Genomic DNA, 25,805 nt, shown 5'->3' on the forward strand with positions numbered 1-25,805 from the left:
GGCCAGCCATGAGGCTAGGGTGATGCCCTGGCAGTCAGGCCTCTCATAAGAGAGGGTTCCTGCCAAGCAGAAGCGTCCCTGGGAGGCTGGGAAGGCAGAAGGCACAACCCAGGACCCTTCCAGAAGCACAGAGATGCAGTGGCATGTCCTTCCAAGACAGGGGCCCGAGTGCTGTGTGGGTCAGTCCCCAGCCTCCTGGTCACGGGACGATGGTGGAGGTGGTGGCAGCCACTCCCCTCCCGAGGCAGGGAGGTTCAGGGAACTGTTCCTCATATCTGCTCCTCACCCTTCCAGTGGCTCGGCACACTGCTTATCACCTCGAAACAGTAAGTAGCCAACTAAAGAGGAAGCTTCTGTGGTCTGTAGTCAAACCCTCACTGCCACACTTTTCTTGGCAGAGAGCTTCTGGACATGTCTAAGATCCAGAACATTCTGTTGTCTCCCAGGACCCTGTCTGAGAGGCTCACAGGACTCATTTTGAATTTGCCACAGGGAGTGAGCTCCCCAGGACGCAAATCTGTGTGATTTGACCAACAGTGATGTTGTCTTTAGTTCCCAAGGGCTGTGGTGGGATTGGTGGGGGGAGGGCTGCTCTCCAGGCCACTCAAATTTTCCAAGATGAAGCAACAGAGTCTTCAGCACAGCCAACTGGAAGGAAGCCCCTCCTGCACTTAGCCACTCGGCTGTCTTTGAAGATTAGCTGCACTTTAACTCCATGTCAGGGAGTGGCATTCCATACTCGCTGGGTCCATTATACATGTAGCAGAAGTTTGACCAACTAATCAATACTTATGATGGATCCCACAGAGAGTGCAGTCACCCTCCCCAGTGCTCCAGCCAGCGCTTCCCTGTCTAGTGGGCAGGCATGTCTGGGGTTGTGTTAAAAGGAGGATTCGGGTTCAGCACGTGTGTATATATACACACATTCACACAGGTATATACATACATACATACATATAATATGTAATGTACGTGGGTGTATACAGAGCATGTATGAGTATATATCTATGTTTATTATGGACTGAATTGTGTCCCCAAACTCACAAGGAGCCGGGATATATATGAACTATTTTGCTGGGAAAAACATGTAGTCAAGTATCAAAAGTTTACAGCTAATTACAAAAAACAGACATCTTAAGTTAATGATTTTCGGGCTTTTCTATAAATGCAAGAATCTGTGGTGATTTGACATTTTTCCTTCCATAAGCATCTTAACTAGCTAAAGGCCAGTCTAACCAAAGCACAGACCACGCCCTGGTCTCCACCCTGAATTCCCCTCAGGGTACATGGGGGTGGGCGGCTACAGTGGCTAAAGGCCTGACCCTGGTAGAACTGGAAGGCTTCAACATTTTTTTCTTTACTGTGGATCCTGACATTGCATTGTTGTAACTTCTCTGTTCCGTAACCTGGACTGAGTACCTATACCATTTTGAGAGCTTGGAAAATGCTCCCTACCCCCACAGTCTAAGTCACCTTCTTTTGTCAATTGAAATCTATTCTTACCTTCTTCAGAAAACATTTTATTCTGAAATGCTTAAGTGCAAGGCTTGGGGGGAGTTGGGGGGGGGCGGTCTTCAGGGCTAAGGACCAAGACCCCAGGAAGGAAGCTCCCCAGGGTTGGGGAGGAAGCGCCTCCACTCCCAGCAGGAGGAAAGGGCAGACCGGGCAAGAACTGTTTCCCCGCGTGTAAAACCAGGCGGCACATGAACCAAGCTGGGTCGTTTTAAGCTTATCACTGAAATGCTTAGTGAGAAAAACAAAGAGAAATACTTTTCAGGGGTGAAAATCGCAACAAAAGGGTTCATGCCCCTGGCGAGGGGTACCCGTTTGTCCTCCCCGGTTCAGTCTCTGCCAGCCCAACCTGTGGGAAAGCGGGAAAGTCTGGGACGTCTCCCGGAGGCTCAGAACTGAACGAGTCGGCTTAACACGGAAAAGTGAATCAGCAGCGGGTGTAGCACGCAAAGGGTAGGGCTGACCTGCCTCCCGGGCACGGTTCGGACCCGGGGCGAGCTCCCCTGGGGAGGGGTCGCTGTGAGGTGGGGGACGGGGAGACAGCAGGGGCAGAGACCGGGAGACAGGAGCGGGAGAGACCGGGAGCCGGCCCCGACCGGGCGGACCCAAGAGGGGCGGAGCCAGACGGAGAGGCCCGGGGAGGGGCCGAGCAAGCCAGGAGGGGCGGAGAGAGTCCGGGGGCGGGACCGACCTGGGGAGGGGTCGGGGCTAGGCGGGGGCGGGGTTGACACGAGGCAGGAGAGGGGGCCCTGGGCGGGGCCGGGGGCGGAGGAGGGAACCCCGACTGGGCCGCCCGCGGCGTGGGCCGGGCGGGGTCCGGGGCCGGGGCCGGGGCCGGGGAAGGCGGAAGCACTGGGTGAGCCCGGCGGCTGAGTGCTGAGCCACTCGCCTTCCCGCTGCGGCCGGATCCGCGGAGCCCCGGGCCCCGCCGGCGCCATGGAGCTGCTGCTGGGCTTCTGCAACTGGAGCACGCTGGGCTTGTGCGCGGCGCTCAAGCTGCCGCAGATCTCCGCCGTGCTGGGCGCGCGCAGCGCGCGGGGCATCAGCCTCCCGAGTCTACTTCTGGAGCTGGGAGGGTAAGGCCCGGGGCGGCCTGGAGCCGACGAGAGCCCGGGGGAGGGAGCCTGGGCTCTGATAAAGTAGAGGCGGGGGAAGCGGAGCCGAAAGCGCCAAGTCGCGGGGAGTAGCGCTTGCCCCGGCCGCACACTTCCCGTCAGTAGTTGCTGCTCCCCAAGCCTTGCGGGGGCGAGGGGGGTGGGAAATGAATGACTGCGCACGCCCATTTTACAGATGGGGAAACCGACACTCGGCGAAACTGTCTCTCCGCCCGTTAGTGGCAAAACCAGCCATCCAGCTTTGAGCAAGGCCGTTTGCTCGTGAGGCTTTCTCAGCTGCTTCCTCCCTAAACCCACGCTCCATCACCGCCCCTTTTCTCGGGTTTTGGTTTCTTCACCTGTAAAATGAGGGGTTGGACTATGAATTTTAAGGACCCTCTGGCTTTTAAAAGTTACACATTTGTGGGGGGCCGGTGTCAGCGAACGGAGAGCTTTTTAGGGGAGAGGAGGACTTGAACTTGAGCTGGCCCCTGAAAGGTGAGAGCCAAGACTGCTCCCACAGCGAGTTTATCCATCCAAATCCGAAGTAGGTGCGCTGACTCAGTATTTAAAGACCTGAACGAGAAAAGCAGAGTTAAAACTTAGTCGGAAAGACATAAAACCCAATAGGCTAGCCTCTCACCCTGCATGGCCGGGTCCTCCCCGCTGCTCCTCGCCAGCCCGGGCTCTGAGGGCTAGTCCTCGGGAGAAGAATTCCTCGGAGGGGCAGCAAGGTTGGTGGACCCAGGTTTTCAGCGCCAGAAAGAAGCCAGGGGAGAGCAAGAGAGAACGAGGAGACCTTGGGGCCAAGAGGTGTGCGGAGCCACCCTGGGCCCTGCGGTGTCCTGCCCGGGACACGCCCATCTGAGGGACCAACCTTTGGCTATTTGGGGGCGGGAAGTGGGGTGGAGGGAGGCCCTGAGGTGCACCCACAGAACAGAGCCTCTTTGGGCGTCCTTAGGGAGAAGAGGTAGCCACGTGGAGAAGAGGGCCCTCCAGGCAGGGGGGCTTGTGAGCACAAGCCTGGTGGCTGGACTAGAAGCAGTGAGGCCAAAGAAAGAGGCTGAAGACATGATGTTAGGTAATGTCCGCGTGTGCAGGTGCAGTGCATGAGATAGGTGCACTGTTGTTCCCATTTCACAGGTGGGGAAGCCGAGGCCCCAGAGGTTAGGTAGGTGCCAGGGATTGTGAACCCTCTGCCCCACCTGCTGGGCAGGTGGCTGAGGCCAGCAGGGGGAGGGGGAAGCACTGGCTGGGGTCACACAGAGAGACATCCTCTTCCCTCCGCCCTCTGTGAGGGTGTGGTACATACCAGGCTTAACCCTTCCTGGCTAAGGAGATGTGAGTCACTGAGTCCAGAAGGTCTGTGGAGCTTCTGACTCACTCTGGGGGAGCCAGGGGCCCGAGGGATCCTCACATCTTGGGTGGTGGGACAGAGACTCTGAAGGGACACCGTGGAGATTTGGATTCTGAGGAAGCTGACTGGCCAGGGTGTGAGCTGGGAAGGCAGGAAGCTCTTCTGAGAAGAGCTGGATTCTGGGGTCTATATCCCTCCCCTCTTCCAAGCCCCAGCCTCTCCAGAGCTTGAATTTTCTTAAAGGAACTGAAGAGTCCTCATATCTTTTCCCCACCACCAGGCTGGGCAGCATTCTTGAAAGCCACTAGAATCAGCTAGGGATGTCGTTCCTCTTCTAAACATGGTCTCCCAGCACTCCTGTGCCTGAGAGGCTCAGCCCCTTACAAGCCCTGCTAGGACTCCCATCCAGGGATGGCTCTTGCCCCCTCAGACGTCCTTGGCCTGTGCAGCTTCTTGGGTGCGACCTTCTAAGGGGGCTGCCCAGGGCCTCAAAAGAACCCAGCTTTAGAGACAGGGAGACCTGGGTTTAGTCTCTTCTAGTCCTGGTGGGTGGTTTGCCCTCCGTTAAAGTCATCTGTAAGTGGCATCCTAAGGGACTTGACAGACACCGGTGCCCAGCCAGTCCTGGATGCTCCAAAACTCATGGAGGTGATTAAATTATTACGTCATCCTTCTTGTTCTCCGTCTCCCTCCCTGACACTTGCAGACTCCAACTGCCAGTTCTAAGGTTTTGCAAACGAACCTGTGGTGGTGGCCTGGCCTCCCTGCTTTGTGTTGGGTCAGTCCGAGCTCAGCTGTGCCCCTCTCTCCCCAGGTTCCTGGTGTTCCTCCGGTACCAGTGGTACTATGAGTACCCGCTGCTGACCTACCTGGAGTACCCCATTCTCATCGCACAAGGTAACCCCTCCTGCCCCACCCCATGCCCACCCACGGCCTTTGGGGCCCCTCCTTCCCCTCACTTGAAGCCCTTCCTTTCAGATCTCATCCTCCTGCTGTGTGTCTTCCATTTCAACGGGGATGTGAAACGGGCAGCACCCTACATCGCCCTGTATCCTTTCGGCATCTGAAGGGTGGGGTAGAGCTCAGTGGTAGAGCTAATGCTTAGCATGCATGAGGCCCTGGGTTCAATCCCCCAGTACTTCTATTTTGAAAAAAAGAGAGATTCGTGCTGTCTCTCCTTTCAGTATCTGAGAGTCAGAGGTGGGACTGGAGGTGTTCTTTGCTAATAGGATGTGTTACTTACTACACGGAGTCCTTTACCGGCTATATGTTCTTTGGTTAAAGGAAAGAACAAGAAATCTCCAGTGCAGTATTCCATGTGAGTGAATATGCCTCCACAGCCCAGCGATGCCCTAGAACAGTCCCTGCCCGGGGCCCTCGCCTCGGAGACCAGGCCACCCCACGAGTCCCTGACGCACCAGGTGGGATGCAAACTTAGTACCTGAGCGTGCTGACTTGCAGAAGCATCCCTGCTAAAAGCGACACTGTCCAACTGTATTCTTGAGCGGAAGGGAGATACTTCTTCCTGCCCTGAAAATGTCCCTGCATAGTAATGAGTGGGTCTGGCCTTTAACACCATGCCGCTAACACACCTGGACCGCTGGCTGCTTACTGCCTGTTAGCGGGCGGGTCTGGGCTCCCGAAGGCTGGTTCAAAGTGAAAGTCAAGACATTAGGAGGGTCTCAGTGGGGCCTGGTCACACACAGACATGTCCCTTTCACACTCACACAGCGTCTTCCACGAACGAGGGCCAGGATTTCATTTTAACTCTCTTTGTAGAAACTCCATTATTCTCCTGCTAAACTTCACTCTCCTTATAAGGCTAAGAAAGCCTTTTGAATGGCAGGCAGTTCATTCTGCCAGATCTGTGAGATGATCTGAGCTGTTTATTTATACGTCTTCAGGGTGGAGGAAAAAGGGAGGGGAGGTGCCGCCTGGGCCCTGTCTGCCCTGAGCACCATGAGAGGGTGGCATGGATTGGTGGGACACTCCCCGTGTCCCCACCCCCTGGGTGGCCTGGGGCACAGTGCCACGAGCCCAGCCCTCTAAGCTGCAGGTGCCCTGCCTGTGAAGTGGGATAATGATGCCTGCCTGTTAGTGTTGTTTCCGGAACTAAAGTACCAGGAGCACAAGACAAACTGAGGAAGTGGCAGGGAGGGGCTTGGTGGCTCCTGTGCTAGAAGCCTGGCTGTGGCTGAGTTGTGACCCTCTGCTGTTTGATCAGGTTGTAAGCCCCTGACTCAGTTTCCCTCTACAGAAAGAGGGGTCACACAGCTGTACTGGCCCTCAACCCTTCAAGGTCAGCCCCAGCTGGTTAAGGGTTTTTGAAAACAGAGTACTTTAAGATGAAAAGCATTGTGTGATTTACTTTTTAAGTAAAACGCAACAGCTTATCTTTGAGCAAACGATGAGGCAGGTGCTGATGCCAGCCCTGTAGGATCAGCAAGATGTCTGTTACCTCCTGCCTGTTGTGCTTACGGAGAGCGAGTGAGCAGGGCGGCCCATTACTGATGCATTTTTTAAAGTAATAATATGTTCCAGATATTATATAGGACATACTTAGGCTAAAATATTATTTGTTGTTGATCTGAAATTCAGATTCAGCTGGGTGTCCTGTGTTTTTATTTGCCCGTTCTGGCCGCCCTGCAAATAGGTCGTCTCTCGGCTCTCCAGAGCTGCTCCGGCTGGTCCAGTTGTCCAACATGTACACTTGGAATGAAGTGCGATGGTACAAAATTGAGCAACATTAGTTTAAAATTTGGATTAGAGACAGTTGGAAAAAGAAGATCTCATCCACCTAGATCCAGGCTGCCTTTCTGGTCTCGACCAGGTTGCTAATATTCAATTCTGCTGACTTGGAGCACAAGGCATTGTCGATTTCAATCCCTTCATTTAAGTAATGTTATTAATTATAATCATAGCAACTTGTTGGGTCCCTACGATGTGCCACAAAGCAGTGAGAAGGTAGACAGGGCAAGAAATAAATCCATTTTGCACATAAGCAAATCGAGGACAAGAGAAGGAGAATGACTTGCCCAAGGTCACAGCACAGGCTCCTGGCCGTCCCCTCACTGGCCTGGCCACTACCTCCCTGTGTGGCTTCTGCTTCTCTAGCTGGGCTCACTGAGCTTGTGAAAATCAGATATCACTCCCCCGATTCCCAGCGTTGCTCACCCCAGCTGTGTTATTTTGACACTGGAGTTGGTGGGAAAGGGGAAAATCAGTAAGCAGTTCCACATGACACCAGTTTTGCAGAACATGCCTGCTTTTTAACTTGAACCTAAGTGCCTAACTTGGGACATTACCCTGGAGAGAGGTCTGCATGGTCCAGAATTAAGCGGGCAGTTAAAGTCATATGGAATGATCCCAACCCTGGGATGGGTCCATGAACAGAGGATTCTTTGTCATTTTCTTCCATAATCTGCTTCTGTGCTTCTGGACTCCTAGCAGGTGTTCACTTGAACCATTTTTGCCTTTTCCATGTCTGACAAGTCCTAGCAGAGCCACTTCCAGTTCCACACTGGGCTTATGTGGTAATGTCTGTGGTCCCGGTTTGTTTCCGTGAGCTCGGGGCTGGGGGCGGGGGTGGAGCTGCCGGCCGAGCCACAGTTTCCTTCCTTAGCACTTGGTAAGCTGTGTGTCTGCTTGGTTCATCCTCACCCTGCAGAAGTGGATCTTAGATCTGGCCATGGTGAGTAAAGCGCTCCTGGACAAGCGAGGGTGTGCACAGCCGTCTGTCTTGTCTCTTCTTTCCATGTCACCTGCTCTGTGAAGAACTTTAGAGATCGAAGATTCCGCCTGCTCATTTTCCCTCTGTACCAAAGAATAATGGGCTGAAAGCACAGTGCTAACCAAATATTAAAAGACCATATTCTCATTTAAATGTACAGGAGATTTTTTTTTTTAACTTCCTCTTTGGGGGGCCCTAGAGAACCAGATTGGGGAGGGAGGTCGAGTAGAATGAAGAACTGAGCATAAATTAAAGCATTTGGAGTTATTATCAGGTTAATAATTACATATGGGCCACATACTCATTATTTTTCTAACTTTGGCCTCCAGATATTTTTTTTTCCTTCATTGGAAAAGGGTAAGCCCTATACTTGTTTCCTTCCTTGGTTAAGGGCCAGAAATTCCATGCTGTGAGACTAGGATTCTGGTCGTGGGTGGGTCAGGAAACATTCGACCACAGATCTTCTCTCCAAGGCAACTGATGTAAACTTCTCCACCCAGTGGGAAAAGAAGGAGCAGAAATAATCAGTGATCACTGCCCGCCAGACCCAAACCTGGGAATTTCGCCCCATTTTCTCCCCTCAACATCTTGTCTGTGACCCTATCTTGGAAAGCAGACTTGACTCTCAACCTTGTGACCTGCAGAGAGCAGAGAAGTAGGGTGACCAGCTTAACAATGAATCATTTTTTAGTAGAATTACATTTCAAATATTGCACGGGACATACTTATGCCAAAAAATGATTTGTTGTTGATCTGAAGTTCAGATTTAACTGGAGTGTTCTGTATTTTTATTTGCTTCATCTGGCTGCCCTACAAATAGGTCATCTCTAAGCTTTTCGGAGCTGCTACTGTGGTCATGTGGGTGCAGGTCCTGTTGTTGGAGGGTTAGGCTGTCACACGGCTGCAGTGAGCCTTCACCCCTAAGAACATTCGGGAATATCATAGTATAGGCTCGTCAGGGATCAGGTCCAAAGGTCCAAGGCTTAGGGTTTTCGTTTCTTCTGTTCCATTCTCAGTGGATGCTGTGTCCTGACCACACGTTGATGCTCCACTGGTTCACACTTCAGGCACGGGCTGCACACTCGGCCCTGAGCCGCCGCTGTCCACAACACTGTTCCGGGCACCTACTCTGGGGCCTCGCGACAAGGTGGTGGCTTGAGGGTTTTGGAGGAGAAAGAGATCAGGTTTCAGAGCTCACACGGGGCAGAAAACCCTAGGATCCTGCAGGGGAGGGATGCTGTTTGAATTCGTGAAAAACCCAAGTTATAGAAGTTACAGTTCTACTGCTTTCTAAAGCAAGTCCCAACTTGGACCAACACGTGGTTTCCACGGAAGTCCTAAACTGTGCTTTCACCATCAGATCAATGGATAATTCACATTCACAGCGTTATTCACAGAACGGTATGATTAAAGTAGTTATGTGCACAGCAGCCTAAGCATGCTTCTCCTTTCCAGGCCTGTTCTCTGCGAGACTCTGTGCTGTGGGAAAACCTGGTAATCTGCACTTGAACGTGTATAATAAGACTGTCCAGGCCTTGTTTTTCTCCCCAAAGGAAGCTGCTTCATGATTGTAAAGATGGTGTTTTCTCCTGGAAGGCACATCTGGTAGAGTGTGTAGCAGGCGCTGTTGGGCTGTCTGTCACTGATCTACCATCACGTGGTCCTTCCCCCCGATGCGAGTGAACAGCGTCCTTCTTAAGTCCACAGATGCAGACCTCCCGCCCCCTCACCTGCACGTGTCAGTCCTGTGTCCCCACCTTGCCTCTCACTCTTCCCCTCCTCTGTCCATTCAGGTCACCCAAATTGCACAGGAGCCTCTTTCCTTACAGGTCCCCCCGCTTGGGCTCAGCCCTCTGAGCCATCAGCTCCCAGTGTAACCCGGGCCCTCACCCATCATCTGCCAGGGAGCATGCCCTGCTGTCACCTTCTCTGCCATTCTTCCCGTTATCTCTCCTCCCCAACTCCCGCGTTCACTTACATCATTGCATTTGCCAGGCTGCATTGCTGTTAAGGATTTAGTCACTCAACAAGGGCTTATCGGTGCCAGCCACCTGCCAGCACTGACCCAGGTGCAGGGGACCTGGTGCCCCCTCCATGGAGCTGTCCTTCTGGGCAGACGGGAGATGGTCAGGGACACCAGCCACTTCATGCTGAAGCCAGCGGCCTTCTCATCCCTCATCCCTGTAGCATTGGACTCTGTAGATCGATTTCTCCCTGAACCACTTTGTTCACGTGGCTTCTAGGGCATCTCCGTCCTGGTGCTCCTTCTGCCTGCTCCTCCCTGGTGTCTCTGCTGTTCCGCCTCATCTCCCCGCTTCTTCAGTGAGAGGCCCCAGGCCCCAGCACACTCTGGGCCAGCTCCCCCAAGCTCAGGTGCAGGACTCTCTGAGGTCACCTGGCAGCACCGAGCTTCTGGTCTCCGGCCTGCGCCCCTCCCGCAGGTCTGTGCCTCCTGCAGCTTCAAGTCCCTTAATGGCGGCTCCATTCTTCCACTTACGAAGACCAGAAACATTGGAGCTTGGAATCACCCTTGATTTCTCTTTTCCTCACATCCCATAGCTAATCCCTCAGCAAATCCTATCAGCTTTACCTTCAAAATATACCCGGAATCAGAACACCCCTCACCTGCTCTGTTTCCACCGCCCTTTGCAGACCTGGATGACTGCAGCTCTTGCTAGCCAGTCTCCCGCTTCCACCTTGTCTCCCTTCGGGCTCCATTCAACCTGGCAGCTGAAGGGGGTGTTTCAGCTGATGGAGAGACTGGCAAATGGCAGCCTGGGCCCTGCTCAGGGTGGAGGGTGCTGTGTGGTGCAGCGGCAACGTGGAGGTCCCTTACCCCTGGGGGAGCAGAGGCCCCCAGCCTCACCGGTGGGCCCATTAGGATAGCTCAGCTCGCTCCTTTGAGTTTATGAGTCTGTCAGTTCACAGCAGCGTAGTTTCTCTCCAGGTTCTAAAAACACAATAATATCTGTATGTCCCTTTGTTATTGGCAGGTGGGGACAGATAAGCCTTTGTGGCCGTGCGGGTTCTTTTTTCTCTCAGCTTCAAACCAGCTGCAGCCCGCCAGTTAAGTTGCACACTGAGCAGTGGCATTGGTAGGGTGTCCATAAACGCCCCACTGTGGCACCAGTCTCCATCACTAAACTTGATTTTTGCCCTTGTACTAGTTGCTTATTACTTGACATGAAAATTGAGCTTCAAAAGCGCTTTCAGTATCTGGTGCTCTTTTGCTTTTGAAACTAAGGGACTCCTAACTTTCCCCTGTTTTATCTGCAAACAGAATTTATGTACTTTCATCAGTGCGGCCAGTAAGTTTGCTCAGCTCCAATACCTGTGGAAGGCCAGGGACTCGGGGGCCGTGAGCGCGCTGACGTGGGGCCTAGCTTCGTACACCTCTGCGAGTAAGACCGTGGCTCTAATGGGGGGGTGCCCTTTGCCAGCGTGGGGTGTCTACCCAGGAGTGCATTAACTTGGTGTCTAAGTGTCGTAGTCCCTTGAGCTTTAATCTGTTGCAAATAGCTATTCAGATAGAACTTCCTAGTATATCCACATTCACAAGGCTGATTTAATGCATACCACTCTGCGTTTTATGCAAGATCTGTATTCCAGTTGCTAAAAAAAAAAGTGAAAGCACACTTTTCTCCAAAAATCTGGCGTAATATTAAGTCCTCTCTTGTTTGAAAAGCATGATTATATTGAAGCCACTAACTTGTTTAAAAAATACGAATGTTTATGATGTAACAGACTAAAGAGATGAGAATCATACATTGGCTTTTGAGAATAAACATAGTTTGCAGCAGTGGAGTTTTTCTGGAGCCACAATGTTTAGCCTCAAGTTTAGAATTTCCTCTGTTCATTTGGATTCTTGCAGGAACTATCTTAAATGCATATGCTATATTTAGGTAGGAACATTAAAAAAAGTAGAGCTATCATGTTGATTAGCTTTATTAATTTAGATATTTGAGTTACACTTCTTCAAGTTTTTTCTATATTTTAAAGGACCAGTTTCTCCATCCAGGATCCTCTTCTACCCGAACCTTTTAAAAACAGTTAGCATATATTCTGGGATTTAAAATAGATATTAGCTAAATACCAAAATGTCTGAGATGCAAGTTGATACTGATTGCTGAAAATTTTCTTTTACAGCCAGAATAATAACAACTTTAATGACCACCAATGATCTTACAAGTAAGCAAAATATTTTTCTGCCCACTTCCTTTTCGAATTCTATGCCATTTGTGCCTCCTTCATTTGTAACTCGTCTTAGGGCTTAACAGATCCACTTGGCCCCACTGGAGGCCAGCAACAATATCTTACTGGTCTTTATCAGTCACCATTTATAGTATTAAGCATCGATTTGCGGTGCCTGGGATAGAATATGCACAAGATAGTAGATTCCTTTCTTCATAAAGCTTCCACTCCAGCAGTGGAAATGAACACTGACATAATCACACGATTAACTACTGAAAAACATTGGGAAATGTATTTTGAAAGAACAGGACAGGATGAGCACCTAACAGGGGAACGTGACCTGTTTGGAGGGAGCTGGGAAGATTAATTGGAATAAGAGTGAGACCTGCAAGAGGGGAGAGACTGCTACAAGGAGCAGCATGTGTGAAGGCTGCGTGGGCTCAGCCTTGGAGAGAGTACCAGTCGGGCTGGAGTGAGAGTGTGGGGGTGAGTCTAACGAGGGGGAAGGAAGTGGTAGCGGCCAAATTGTCCAGAGCCTCAGAATTGCGCACAGGCAGCAGGAAGGCTTTTGCATGCAGGGGCGTGGCATAATCATTTGACTCCATGTCCTTGTTCTGTTACTTTTAAAGGGATACTGTGACAGAGGAGAAAATAAAATATACTTGGGCTAACCTAAAAAGAGTTTTCTAATTCCTTAGGCTGGGTTTTCAACTCCTAAATCAGGCATATACATTTTGGAAAAGTGATTCAAATAGATGGTGTCACCTATTCTATGAAGACTAGAACTATGTCCCTCATGTGTAGACCCTTCAAATACGTTAATTGTTATTTGAGAAATATTGCTACAGAACAGCACAAAGCATTTGCTAGTCCCTTCCCGGACGTTTTATCTTTGGCTCAAATGCTTTCTGTCTGCTCTGAGAGAACAGAAAGCATTTTGATTAGTGTTCTGGTCAAAGCATGAACTTAGGTCAAGTAGGAAAGGGAAAAGAGGCCAGAGTCTTCCCCACAGGACTTGAAGAATTCTCTGTTTAGAAAGAAGAGTCAACCATAATTAAACAACACAACAAATCTGTGTGTTAAAAATTGGAAAGTCGAGACTGTTCTAATTGATTTGTTTTGTATCTAAGGTGACAGAGGTTCCTGAAAGTGATCAGTGTATCTGGGAATAACCGTTAAAAACCAGTTTAGCTATCTTAAAAGTGTTTTATAACTACAAAGATACATTGAACAGTTTCTCAACAGTTCACATGGTCCATAGATGTTTCATTTGTGGAGGGAAGCTTTGTTTTGGCTTCTACTTAGAGCAGGAGCTGATTTTGTTTGTGACAACAGTATTTCTTAACACACACTTTCTCTTTGTTTTTGACTGATCTCAGTTCTTCTACGTTTTTTGATCATGCTGGCTTTAAATATGTGGGTAACAGCTACAGTACTTCGCTACCGGAAGACCGCTGTCAAGGCTGAATGATGGATACATTATTCCTACACGAAGTGGATTTCAAATAACTGAACCAAAGGAAAAAAAGCTCATTGCTAAATCAAGGTCTTTTATAAATTTAGCCAATCATGCATGCCAAAGGTATTTTAGACTTGAAAGAGCCCACTTAAAACACTTGTTTGAAAGTGTCAGTTCCCCTCCCCTTCCCCATTTCATTAGGTTAAGGTGGGGCTCAGACATCTGCAGTTTGGAGAAGGCTGGTGATTGGTGGAAGTCTTCCAAGAAGCCCATTTTGAGGAGATTGCTATGACTCTCATTCTCAGTCATGATTAAGTTTCTCCAAAGAGCTAACTACATCTCCTTTTCAGCTTTCAGAATCTTTTAAGAAATCAATTCTCTCCACAACACAAATGAACACGAATGGAGTGGGATTTTGCCCAGAGTGGAATTGTAATAAATTACCAGGGTTCACTTTCTGGTACTAATGTTTAATTGTAATACAGATATAACAGGAAGGCCTTACTGTATCATAATACTGTATCATACCCCCTTAGGCTCTAGCAAGCATACCAAGGCAAGTGAAAATGTTACTGGCTTGCCTTCATACACCAAAGGAGTCCTTTAACGTCATACTGTGCCTTTACGTAATTCCTAACAAAAGGTACTTACAGTCTATTGATGAGGCAATCCTAATATACTTTGATTCCAGCACGATGCTGCCATTTTTAAAAGGGCCACACCTATACAATTACGTTACTGGAATCTGGTACAAAATATAGCTGACCTCTACCAAGTTTTGTCTATTGAAAATATGTGCAGTAAAGGATATTGCTGGGTTCTGCCAAGTTCTCATGGATTTTATTCTCAAAGTATCATACTCTAAGCATAATGTTAAGATTATTGTACACTGTATTTTCCTGTAAAGACTTATAAACCCTAACATTTAAAACCTCTCTTTCCCCTAATAATTGAATGGCATTATTAAATGCAGTAAATAATGTTTATTATAAAATGTTTGTTTCTTATGTAAAATAAACTTTCATATTTTGAACTCTGCTGAGTCTCTTAAAACTCAACTGTTTTAATGGAATTAGTTTTAAGTTATGTAAACGGTAGTTTTAAAAAATATAAACCAGTTAATCCTTTTAGAACTTCTGCTTGGGACCAGTATAAACATAGTATCTAAAAATCGTTCATTCTGTAGTTTTAAAAATTAGTCATTTAAAAAAATCCAAGTGAATCCTTTCTCATATGCAATTATAATCTGACCATTAGTATAAATACAAGTTGTGTAATTTTTAGTCCAACAAATATTTTATTTAGATATACTTTATTACTGCTTTAAGCAGCTCCTTTAAGAATATACTATCTTAGATGAAAAGTTCTCCATTTTTCCCCTTTGAGAGGGAACATTTGAGCTACTCCAGATACTCTATACATATTATCATATTTAATCCCCCAACAATCCTATAAAGTAAACAATTCTCCATTTTACAGATGTAAACATTGACGCTCAGATTGAATAACCTGTCCCAGATCAGCCAGCCAGTAAGTATACTAGAAAAGAACCCACATTACCAAAGAAATGCTTTCCAGAAAACCACGTCAGCATAATATTCCTAACAAAATAGGCACCCTGCCCCTCTTCCTTATCCTCGACACTCAAATGAGATTCTCAGGTTTGCATGGCCCTTAAATACCGACATTAAATCAGAGACAGACTCCTAGCTGAAATTCGATTTCCTGTTTCTCCATGGACTAAATGATAGGGCTGAAGATTCTACAAGTCTGTACCCTTAGTTAAGACTTATTTGCGATACCCATCTTAGGGAAGGCAAATTTTGGAAGTAAATTTTAGAAGGCTGCAGCACTCCAGGACTATTTAACAGCAAAAGTATGAAAATGCTTGTCTCAATTTCTTTTATTTATTTTTAATATAAAAAGCAGGCATAAAATACAATTACATTACTACAAAGATGCAACAAAATTTTTAAAAAACCAGGGGGGTACGATTTTCGTTCAAGGGGACAGCTGATCAAATATTTATGATTATCTAAACCATGCAGTTCATAAGTTATTACAGTTCCAAACAAAATTCATTATTATGGGGAAGGGAATCACGGAGAGGCCCCCCAAGCATAATATTCAGCACTGTCATACAGTGCTTATCTTCAAAGTGCTTTACAAACCAACTATGGTATCTTCACAACACAGGGAAACTGAAGTCTTACTCCACGGGAGGAGAGCTGAGTCAGTAGCAGTGACGACACAGGCTGAGAAACTCCGAAGTGACTTGCCCACGTCAGATTTTAGAAACATGTTATTTAAAGCATGTTTCAATAAGGTAATATAGTGTCTAAGTTTCTCCATTTACCACCCGAATCCTGGAAGAATAGATTAACAGCAGCAGCATAACTTCTGAAATTGTCATTTGGCAACCTAGAGTTTCTTCTTGAGGATCTACAGATAAACTGGTATAAAGGAGACCCGTCAGCAACAGAATGGTGTAACTCTAGCATTGGTTAGTTTTAAAAACAATAACCTTTACTTTAGATTTATTGGTATACTTATCCTTTAGTGAGAGCATTTTAAACTTTCAGATAGATTTTTTTAAAAAATCTTGCTTCTAGATAGAATTTCTTTAATTAATACTTTTCAAAAATGCACTGTACATTAATTCTTAACAGTAATCCTGGCACCGGTTTTCCCTCTACTCTCATTATTCCCACAAAAGTAAAAAATCCAACTGAGAAAATCCCAGTATCACTACTTAGTTCTCAAAAGGAGGTATTTATGGCTCTAGGAGAAATCAGGTGTGAGGACATTAGCAACTTTTGGTCTTACATTTATCTTGGAAGCTTTGGAGCCTCAAGAAAAAGAGAAGCTGGCACAAAATCAGGTTTTTCAACCAAGTCAACATCATCTTTAGTGAGCGGTGGGAAGAGAGCATTTGGATGGTGCATGCACTCGTGTACGTATATGAAACCAGCAACAGAGTATAAAGCAAATTCTTACCCAAGGTCAGAATTTTTTATTAAGCGCATTTCCATTAGTTGGACAAACAACCTTATAAATCCTTATTTCAAACCATATAATGTGAAGAATCTCCATGGAGAGATTTTTTTTTTGCCCCTTAGAGTAATTTTTTTCCATAAAAAAACTTCACATTAATTTTCCCTGTATAGTTGCATCACACCATGATTCTCCATATTCCCTAATATATACAGCATTCAGAATTTAAACTTTTGCCATGTTTACTCAAATGTTTCAATTACTCATGTGTAAACTTCAAATTATTTCACCTTAATAAAGTTTATTAAAAATATATATATATATATACTCTCCAATTCAGAATAATATGATAGAACCTCCCATAGTGTAACAAAATCTTTATATAAAATATTAATTCAGTCTCCTTTTAACAAGTCTAATGAATGGAAATATTTATTCTATATAAATTTTATATATTTTTCACTTTTTAATTTCACTTAAAAAAAAAATAGCTGTGCCCCCAAAACCAGAACATACCTGCGAGAGAAATGGCATGCATATCTAGTTTCAGCACAGACAGCATGAAAGAGTGCAGACTGGAAAATGTAGTAACAAGATTCAGTTTCAGTACATCTGTAGCCAAAGGCCACTCTTCAATTTCCACAACAGTATCTGTAATTGGGGATCCAACTCTTAAAACACTTCTGCACTGACCCCAGAAGGAATCAATGAAAAATGTCCACTTCCTTCATTGAAATATTAGAAGATATATTTCATTATCACACCAAACTCTGTAGGTGAATGTGTATAAAGAGAGACTGATAAAACACTACATCATTTTTTACTTAATTCTTATCACCGATGCATACTGTAGCAGTATAAAACATATACTTTTCTGGAATGAGAAATATAGCAGGAATAGTCCTGCATAAACTGTAACTTTAACAGCATTTAAAAAAATAAAAATCAAGTTAAGTGCCTCTAAGGCCACTTCTTCCCAGTCACCAGTTTTCTTAACCCAGTACTGAAATATTGCCATACACAGCTGTGTGTTTAATGGATCACATTTAAATATTTAAAATATATCTACAGTATGTCTTCATTTTTTTAAATTCGAGATAATTTTTTGAATCTTGAATGTGAAAATGTAAAAATAGTCACAAATGTCTTTATCAGAAATAAAAACACACCTAGGGTAGCCAGTAAATTAAAAGCAAAGAAAATGTTTCATAGTCACACACTAATACTGAGGTCTGTAAAAAAGGCTGGATGAATAATAGATATACATAAAAGATATATTAGTTCCAATACTATCTATTACTGTTTCTATCACCAATACTTAAAAAAAATTGTTATACAATCAAAATAGGCTGACATTGATAACTATTACGTGTAAAAATAGTGCACTATTTTTCTTCTGCAAAGCAAATTTGCATCCTAAGAGCTGGTAAACACTTGTTCTTTTTTTAAATACAGAAAAGGGTTGAGATTTTGAAAAAAATTAAATTAAGGCATTCAAAATGGGTAGAGTTGCCTATTATGACACATTAGGAAACTGATATAATTAACTTCAAACTTCTTGTTACAGTAATTGCTTAAATATGAACATGCAGCTTCCATCAGGTACACACAAATGAGTGATACAAACTCCAACAGTATGGCTTTATACAAGTGCATAGTTGCAACTGCAGTAAGTAATGATATCTGATTAATGTTTATAAAAAAATAAAGTGGGAAGTTAAAAAAAAAACCCTCTTGCAGTATTACAGTACTATACATATGTGTGCGTGTGTGCTTGTGTGTGAGAGGATATACATATCACACACGTGCGCACACACACACAGTATAATGGTCACTTCTTGAAGATGCAGTCTCTATCAGTGTAGTGGAATCCATTCCCAGATTCTTCTGGCAGGTGTGCTGGTGAAATCTCTCTGTTGAAGCTGCAAGGATGATTTCTTCAACTTTAACTCTTCTCAGTCCGTGTAGTGTGAGTGACTGCCAAGAGAGCTTCATGGAGCAAGTTGGGAAGAGTTGCACATGATATTCTTATTCTACTAACCAATCACTGTTGGTTCAACTTGCTGCTCCAAAGGAGCCCAACAAATCTATCCAAGATTTATAATTTATATTGCAGGAATACAGGGAATATATATACACACACACACACACACACATATATATATATATATGTATGTGTGTGTATGTGTATCAGTCTCTCAGGAAAATATAGCTTTTTAATAACTTTGGGGCCATCATATTTCAGTCTTGTTTCAACTGGAAGAATATGATCACCTTGAATAATGACTGCATTCACAGAAGGCAGTTAGCTAGAAAGAAAAGGAAAATAAAGGTAGTTGTTATAGTGAAATAATTTAAGAGATTGTTATCAGTTCTTTGAAAAGGCATTCCATTTACGTCATTAAACTATATAGTCTTCCAACTACTATACTTTTAACACCTAAATCATGCATGAGATATATTACTGCATTACTTTTCTTAGTTTTAGGTACATGCAATTATATTTTTGCTCATATTTTCTCATATTGGTCACAAACACGACACACAAGTTTTATACAGTTAACTGGCTATTAGGGTTAGATAATATGTCACTGACTAACTCATGTGAATGTAAGTCTGACTTGGGCTTTAACTGCCAGTTACTCCATGCAGCTGAAAGAAGAGTGGACTTATGGGCCGGGTTCTACTTGACTGTCTGTCTGACACTATGCCACATTTTTTAAATATATGAAATGGGAACAAACACACTGTTGTAGTAAATATATGTAAATACTCTAAATCCTGGTTGTAAACAGATTCTATTATGACATGATTTAAGTATATATTTTGCAACGTGTTACTTAAGTTAAGATAGACATTACTTCTTTTAAATCCATTCCATGTAAAAGGTTTAACTCATGAGGTTCAATTTTCATTCAAATCTCCTTTAGCCACTATTAACCTATTTACATTTTCTAAAAGCACAAGAGCTTTCACAGCATACTGTTAGCATCCTCCAGCAAGAGTAACATTAAATTTTCAAAAAGTAAACATTTCATTCACATCACAAAAAAAAGCCAAATCAGAAACAGCTATTTCACAGCACTTATTAGACTTACAAAGTTTTTATGGTTTCAATTATTACAAGTTAGAAAGAAGGAAAGAGGAGGGGGGGAGGGAGGGGAGGAGGGAGGGAAGGAGGGAGAAAGGAACCCCATGCTATGTTCACAAACTAACACAGCTGTAGGAACTTGAAAACACTGTAAATTTTACTTCTCTGAATATGGCTTCTTTGGAATGAACAGAAAGTACCAGAATTAGCTCCTTTTGTTATTTTTATATGTTTCATTCCTAAGATAAAAAATTATAATCCCAACTGTATTGAAAATATATAGCCAATAAAGAATCTGAACATAGCATTTTACTTTTATACTTAACATGGAAATTTTAGTTAGAAACTTTTTTGAAAACCACTTTTCAAATATATACTCTCAAATACAACTTAATAAAATCTCAAACTGGTCAAAGGTATGAAAACCCAAAGTGCAAACCACATGCACTACTTGGAAATACTAAAACAACTCATTTTTCATTTTTTGATTTACCCCATTTACTTCTTCAGAAATCAAAAACATCGCCATCATCATCACCACCATCAATATCATCAAATGACCAATCCCAGTCTTTAAATGCCAAATCAAGCAATCTGAAATAGGAGGTTTGCAAATTTATACACTAATACCCTTGCAAAACAGCAGTTTGATATGCTATGATCTAGACATTACACTTCAAATGTGCTGTAAGTAAGCATTTTAACTTTCCCTTCATTGATAACAGCATAATTAAAATCAAGATGGATTCACACAGGGAAATCTTTCTCTTTATACACGAATACATATAATCATGTTGGCCAGGTACACTTTCCAGAATACCAGAGAACAGAGGACAGAGATAATATTTAGGGATAAGACACAATCTTCTTCCCACTGGGTCCCAGTGAAGATGTAATAACCATCCTGATGCCCAGTTTGATTTAAGAACTATAAAAGTTCAACATTCCCTTCACAAAAGTGTCCAGACTGTCAGCTCGTATCTTCCCAGAACATAACTATAAATCCCAGTCTGAAAGGAGAGTCATACTAAGAACATAGCTTTCTCAATTCCAGCAGGACTCTACCTGCTCAGTGGGCCACCAAAAGTTCCGCCTTCCATGAAAAACCACAGACAAGGGAAAAACCACAGGTAGATAAGCAGCATTAGCAACTGATCTTGGCCAAATAAATTGGACTTAGAGCAGAGTATATATGGTCTTTCCTTTCAAATCCAATCCTCTAGTAATACAGTCATTTTCATTTTAAAAAATAGGAGTAATTTTTTTATGTGTTGTGTGTTTTAGTTTTAATCATTGTTTTTAAACCATGGAATCAGAAGGTGAGATTTGGTCAGCAACTCAATGCCACTATCATTCCCAGTTACTGTGTAGATCATTAACCCTTATAATTCTACTTTCTCTCTCTTCCATTGTTGTGAAGAAATAACAAGACATCACAGATATGTCTCACTGCAAATTATTACATTTTGGTCTCAACTGGTGCCTTTGATACTGTTTGGAATTCTTTTATTTGTACCTTGGGGATCCCTGTCTAGTGGCTTCCAGATTTAGCTACTCATAGAGATCCCCTGGAATGCCTGTTAAAAATTGATCCTCCAGTTTCATTCTGGACTTATTGAATCAGCATTCCTGAGGATGGGGCGGCGGATCTTTCTGTCTGACCACCTCCCTGGGTGATTCTTGGTGACATCAGCCTTTCCCTGGTCCAGGGAATGGTCTCTGTGGACTCCTGGTGGTCCACTCTAGAATGACTGTTTTCAATTACTTCCACTCTTATAAGTTCCCATTAAAAACAGGAGTAATTTTTAAAATTATTTATAACTGTGATGTTCATGAATACATTTGTGCCAAGGAACTTACCTGGTTCCCAAATCTCATCTGTGATCACTGTGTCAGGGGTTCCTAAAATGTAGTGTATATGATGTATCCAATGCTATACATAACGCACACTCCCAGGCCTCACCCCAAAAGAGTCTGATATACTTAAACAGGGGGCGGCAGGCGGGAAGGTATTTGTATTTTAAAATAAAAAACCTGAGATGAATTCTGATGTAGCTGCTTGGCTTTGAGAATCACTGAAAGAATAGGTTGATGGATGATTACCTTAATTTAAAAGTAAAAGAAAAACAACTCAAATTACTCTATTTCAAACTGTGCTAAATACAGAATATTTGACTAAACATACAAATTCGGATATAATTATTTATCCACTTAACACACATCAGCCTAGTACACACTCACTTTCTTAGGCTTACATAGAAAGTACCTTTTAGCTATGGTGTCAACTCTACTACTTGGGAGACTGAGATCAGCAGGCCTTCCTGGGTGTCCAAGCCCCAGTTTTAGCACACTTTATGAAGAATCTGCATATCCTTCCAAAACCTTCGAAGCATGTGTGTGTGCCCACATCACAATCTTCAAATTTTAAAAATCTTATCACTGGACTGTGAGTGTAATGCACGCCAGACTTCCCTAAAACCTCTCCCTCATCCCTTCCAGTCGTCTAATTCTTGTCATTTCAATTTGAGAAATCTTTCTTCAACTTGGTTCCTTCTCCCCATTTTCACTGTCAGTACTTCAGTTCAGGATCTCATTAAGTATAACAAACCAATCTCTTGTTGAAAGACTTCTGTTAGAACAAAATCAAAACTCCTATAGCACAGTGAACACGCTCCTTTTCATTCTGGCTCAGAGCTTTCTCTCCAGTGTCACCTTCTACCACTTCATGTCAATACCCTCTCCCCACCCTAACCCAATACAACATTACAAACACATAAGTAATTCTGACAACCAGGGCCTTGGTACATAACATCTTGCCTAAAATTGTCTTTTCCCTTATTTCTTTGCCTAGGAAATTACTGATCCTCCATTTTTTGGAGAACTTTCTTGATGCTTTAATAGCAGAATTCTCCATGCTTTCCTTTGTTCCCCCATAACATTGTTAAACAGTACTGTAATTATCTGCTTGATTGTCTGTCTCCTTCATTAATTGATCAATGGGTATACCCTTCAGGCTGCTGAAACTTATCGCCAAAGACTGCATCAGAAGGGGAGCATTTAACTTTTGAGTTACCAGCAGCACATGAGCACACCCGTTTCTTTACATCTCACCAATACTAAGTTTCGTAATCCTTACCAGTTTGGCAGATAAAAATGGTTTTACAATATAGTTTTAATTTAATTTTAATTTCTTTGCTTCATAATCAGGTTGATCATTTTTTCGTATTTATGGTAATGCTTGCATGTTCCACACTAATTTTTATGCTGGGAAGAGTCAATCTTTTTATTAATGATTTATATAAGAACTATATGCACAAAGATACTAACCCATCTTCCTCATATATATGGTAAAATATGTGCTGTTTTTAAAATTTACAAGGCTTTAATTTTTGGTTAGTTAATCTTTGACTTTATTTTCTTTCTTTGCTTTTATTCTTAGGAAATTCTTCTCCAATCCAAGGTCAGATACATATTCACCTATTCTACTTCATTTATGGATTTATTTTTGACACTTTAACTTGTATATAACATTATTATTTACTTTCTAATATTTAGAACTGGAAAAGAATAAAGATGAGATAATGATAAAATAATAGCTTCTCCTATCCTTAAGTTAACTGTGTTGACAACACTTTGTTTTTTAAAACTGGATAAATGAGTATTTGTTGCATTTCTGCTTTATATTTTTCTACATGGCTTAAATATTACGTTAAAAAAAAGATCTTTTAAAGGAGAATAATTAAAAAGAAATGCCCTCAGCAGGGACCAGTATTTTGGGTCTTTAATTGGAACAAATTAGGATCTCTCCAAACTGTCATCAAAAGTCAGCATTTTACTCACAAATTTCTTACTTTCTAGCAGAGTATTTTATTCAAAATTACCAAGAAAACATTCCTCTGGAATACCATTTCTACGTATTACATTTTATAGACTGTCAATTCATTAACATCTACTTGAATCACTGTGAGGCAGGGGAGTATTACAGCTGAGAATGCAGGACCTGGATTATGCTACCTGGGTCTGAACTCACAGCTGTGCTTCTTACTAGCTATGTGACCTTGGCACACAATGTTCCTGTGCCTTAATTTCCTCATCTGCTAAATAGAGACATGAATAGCTAAACCACTGGGTGGTTATGAGGATAAATAAGTTAGTACAGTTAAAGCGCTCAGAGGAGTGCCTGGCATTTTATAATATGCCCTCAAAAATGCTTTTATATAATAATAGCTAACACTTACTTAATTATTCCTTTAAAACACTTCATTACAGAAAAAGGGAAGCAGAGTTAAGAGGAGAATCAAAACCAAGAATGTCACAGAAGCTAAAGGAAAAAATGTAATGATGCAGTTGTTAACAAAGAAAGACACTAAGGCAAAATTAAAAAATAAAAAAAAAGAAAGATTAGGTGACTATTTATGGGTACTATGTTTTAGTGTGTATAGAAATACATATATTTGATGATGCCTAATAAACCCAAGCATTTGTTCTAAGAAAGACACTATGTGAACTAATTCAACTAAAGCTAGATAAACTAGTGCTAAGACTAAAACTAAATAAACACAAATGAAGAGCCAGATATTAAATTACTGGTGATACACACCAGAAATTCTGTTTCTAGGTTTTCTTGGACAATTCTTTAAAGCTCTACCCATTTGTCTACAGAAGTATGTTATAAATGAGTAGGATAATAAAGGTCACCCACAGTCCAATGCTCGAGCCTCCTCTAGAACCAAGCTCCTCCACTTTAGATTGCACACACACTGACACACTGAGGAGCACTGCCCCTCAACCATTCTGCCAAGCAGTCACCTGAGTCAGGTGTAAACCTGTGGACACAGGGCAATCACTGTTCCAGAGCAAGCCAATTCTTCCAGTTTTGGAAATCTGATTGCTTGATAATTTTTTCCTGCTGAGTTTAAAATGTGCCTCTCCTGCTTAGTTCTTCCGAGGAAAAATCCTTTAAATCTTCATTGTTACTGATGATCGCCTGTCCTTTCAAATCATTTCCTCAGAAGACCAAAATATCTAGTTCCTTCACTTGCCACATGTGTAAACATCTTCAAATGTTCAAATGACCCACTACTTCCTCCATAATTCTCTTCTAAATAACCTCTAATTTGTGTATGCTACTCTTAAAATGTGACAACCAAAATGGAATGCAAACTGTAGGGTTATTCATATGAGGACAGACACAGATACAATTTTATGAGTTAATGAAGCAATGGAGGCACAGATGTTAAAAGCCATGGAAGTAATGTTACAGAGGCATAATAAAATACCAAATCATATTTCAAATGTGCCTATCTTTACATTTAAAACTTCAAAAAGCATATTAGGTTAAAAAATTTCAAACCAATTCCCTATACATTTTACAGTCAGTTTTGATATTAGTTTTATCTTCATGCATAGTTGTGGAAAAAAATCCCTATTACTTACTGTTGCTATGCAAAATGTATTAAAAAAATCAATGAAGAATGATTCGAAGGGCAGGCCCAGAACTAAAAAAAAAAAAAAAAAGTAACAAAAATCAAAAATAAATGTGCTTTCAAATAGACCATAATGCTGAATTGGGGGGGGGGGGGGCAAGAAAATTATCTGTAAGTGAGCTTGGCAGTTTTGCATTAATTGTTCTACAATATTAATAATATAAAATTTAACTTTTAGATGTCTTGCATAAGGTACATGGAAGGACCTTTGGCATCTCTGAATTCTTTGAGTTTCTTCAGTTGAATTACTCTCATATAATCGCTAATTCTATAGTATTTAATTTTATCATACCTCACACGAAAACTCAAAACATTTTCACTGTTGAAACACTAATTCTACCTTTGTCATTTTAGATTATTTCCTTGAGATATTAGTTTCAAGAAAAGTTTCATATAAGATGTGGTTAGAATGCAAAGATTTCTGGTAATACAGCCAATGCACATTGTTACTCATATACTGAACATCCTATGTTAGGGAACAAAAAGGACACCTGAAATTAGATCCTGGATCTAAGTGTATACTTTACTCTTTAGCTAACCAAATCTTCACGCTCATTTCAATGAATACCAATATGTATTTATAAATACTGCATTAGCTAGTAAGCCATGAAATGGTTATTCTGAATAAAAAATTATTATAATGTAGTTATTTGAAAATGGCTCCACCAAAATGTTTTTGTGCAATAATAATCATCTCTAAACTTACTCCATATTTCCAACACCACTTCAATTGCAAGAAATGCCCATGATACCCATTAATTAACATTTGAATTTTTAAAGCTTATCTACATTGCTCTTTAAATCCTAGACAAGGTATTATTTTAAACTTACAGATTTGAATTAAGACTTAAGATTTCAGTCCTGACCTCAAGTCATCTAACATAAGAGGTT

The 25,805-nt window shown here is 42.9% G+C and overlaps 2 protein-coding genes across 10 annotated transcripts in view; one reads left to right on the forward strand and one right to left on the reverse strand.

Moving 5' to 3' along the window:
- The first annotated feature begins 2,266 nt into the window (after nt 1-2,266).
- On the forward strand, nt 2,267-14,999 carry SLC66A3 (solute carrier family 66 member 3). 3 transcript variants are annotated; one of them, XM_074341680.1, is made up of 7 exons: nt 2,267-2,588; nt 4,778-4,860; nt 4,942-5,011; nt 7,597-7,654; nt 10,974-11,094; nt 11,840-11,881; nt 14,823-14,999. In XM_074341680.1, exons 1-7 carry the CDS (start codon nt 2,449-2,451, stop codon nt 14,849-14,851), a joined length of 543 nt encoding a protein of 180 aa, XP_074197781.1. In that variant the 5' UTR covers nt 2,267-2,448; the 3' UTR covers nt 14,852-14,999. The 3 variants fall into 3 exon arrangements, with proteins under 3 accessions (XP_074197781.1, XP_010962316.1, XP_045379360.1); XM_010964014.3 differs by lacking the exon at nt 14,823-14,999 and adding an exon at nt 13,264-14,381 and having other exon boundaries at nt 2,268-2,588; XM_045523404.2 differs by lacking the exons at nt 10,974-11,094; nt 14,823-14,999 and adding an exon at nt 13,264-13,360 and having other exon boundaries at nt 2,270-2,588.
- A 229-nt stretch (nt 15,000-15,228) lies between these two features.
- Nucleotides 15,229-25,805, reverse strand: part of ROCK2 (Rho associated coiled-coil containing protein kinase 2) — a 123,905-nt gene continuing 113,328 nt past the window's right edge. For 3 of the 7 annotated variants that reach the window (XM_074341671.1, XM_045523398.2, XM_045523401.2), the window contains 2 exons: nt 19,922-20,022; nt 15,229-18,646 (listed from right to left, as the gene is read on the reverse strand). In XM_074341671.1, the coding sequence (XP_074197772.1) occupies nt 19,935-20,022 (88 nt within the window). In that variant the 3' untranslated portion in view covers nt 15,229-18,646; nt 19,922-19,934. Of the gene's footprint in view, nt 18,647-19,921; nt 20,023-21,288; nt 21,532-24,864; nt 24,927-25,805 lie in introns of all 7 variants that reach the window. The other 4 variants (XR_012499215.1, XR_012499214.1, XM_074341672.1 and 1 more) reach the window with 4 other exon arrangements.

This window comes from Camelus bactrianus, chromosome 15, assembly GCF_048773025.1.
Source record: "Camelus bactrianus isolate YW-2024 breed Bactrian camel chromosome 15, ASM4877302v1, whole genome shotgun sequence".
Classification (NCBI taxonomy): domain Eukaryota; kingdom Metazoa; phylum Chordata; class Mammalia; order Artiodactyla; family Camelidae; genus Camelus; species Camelus bactrianus.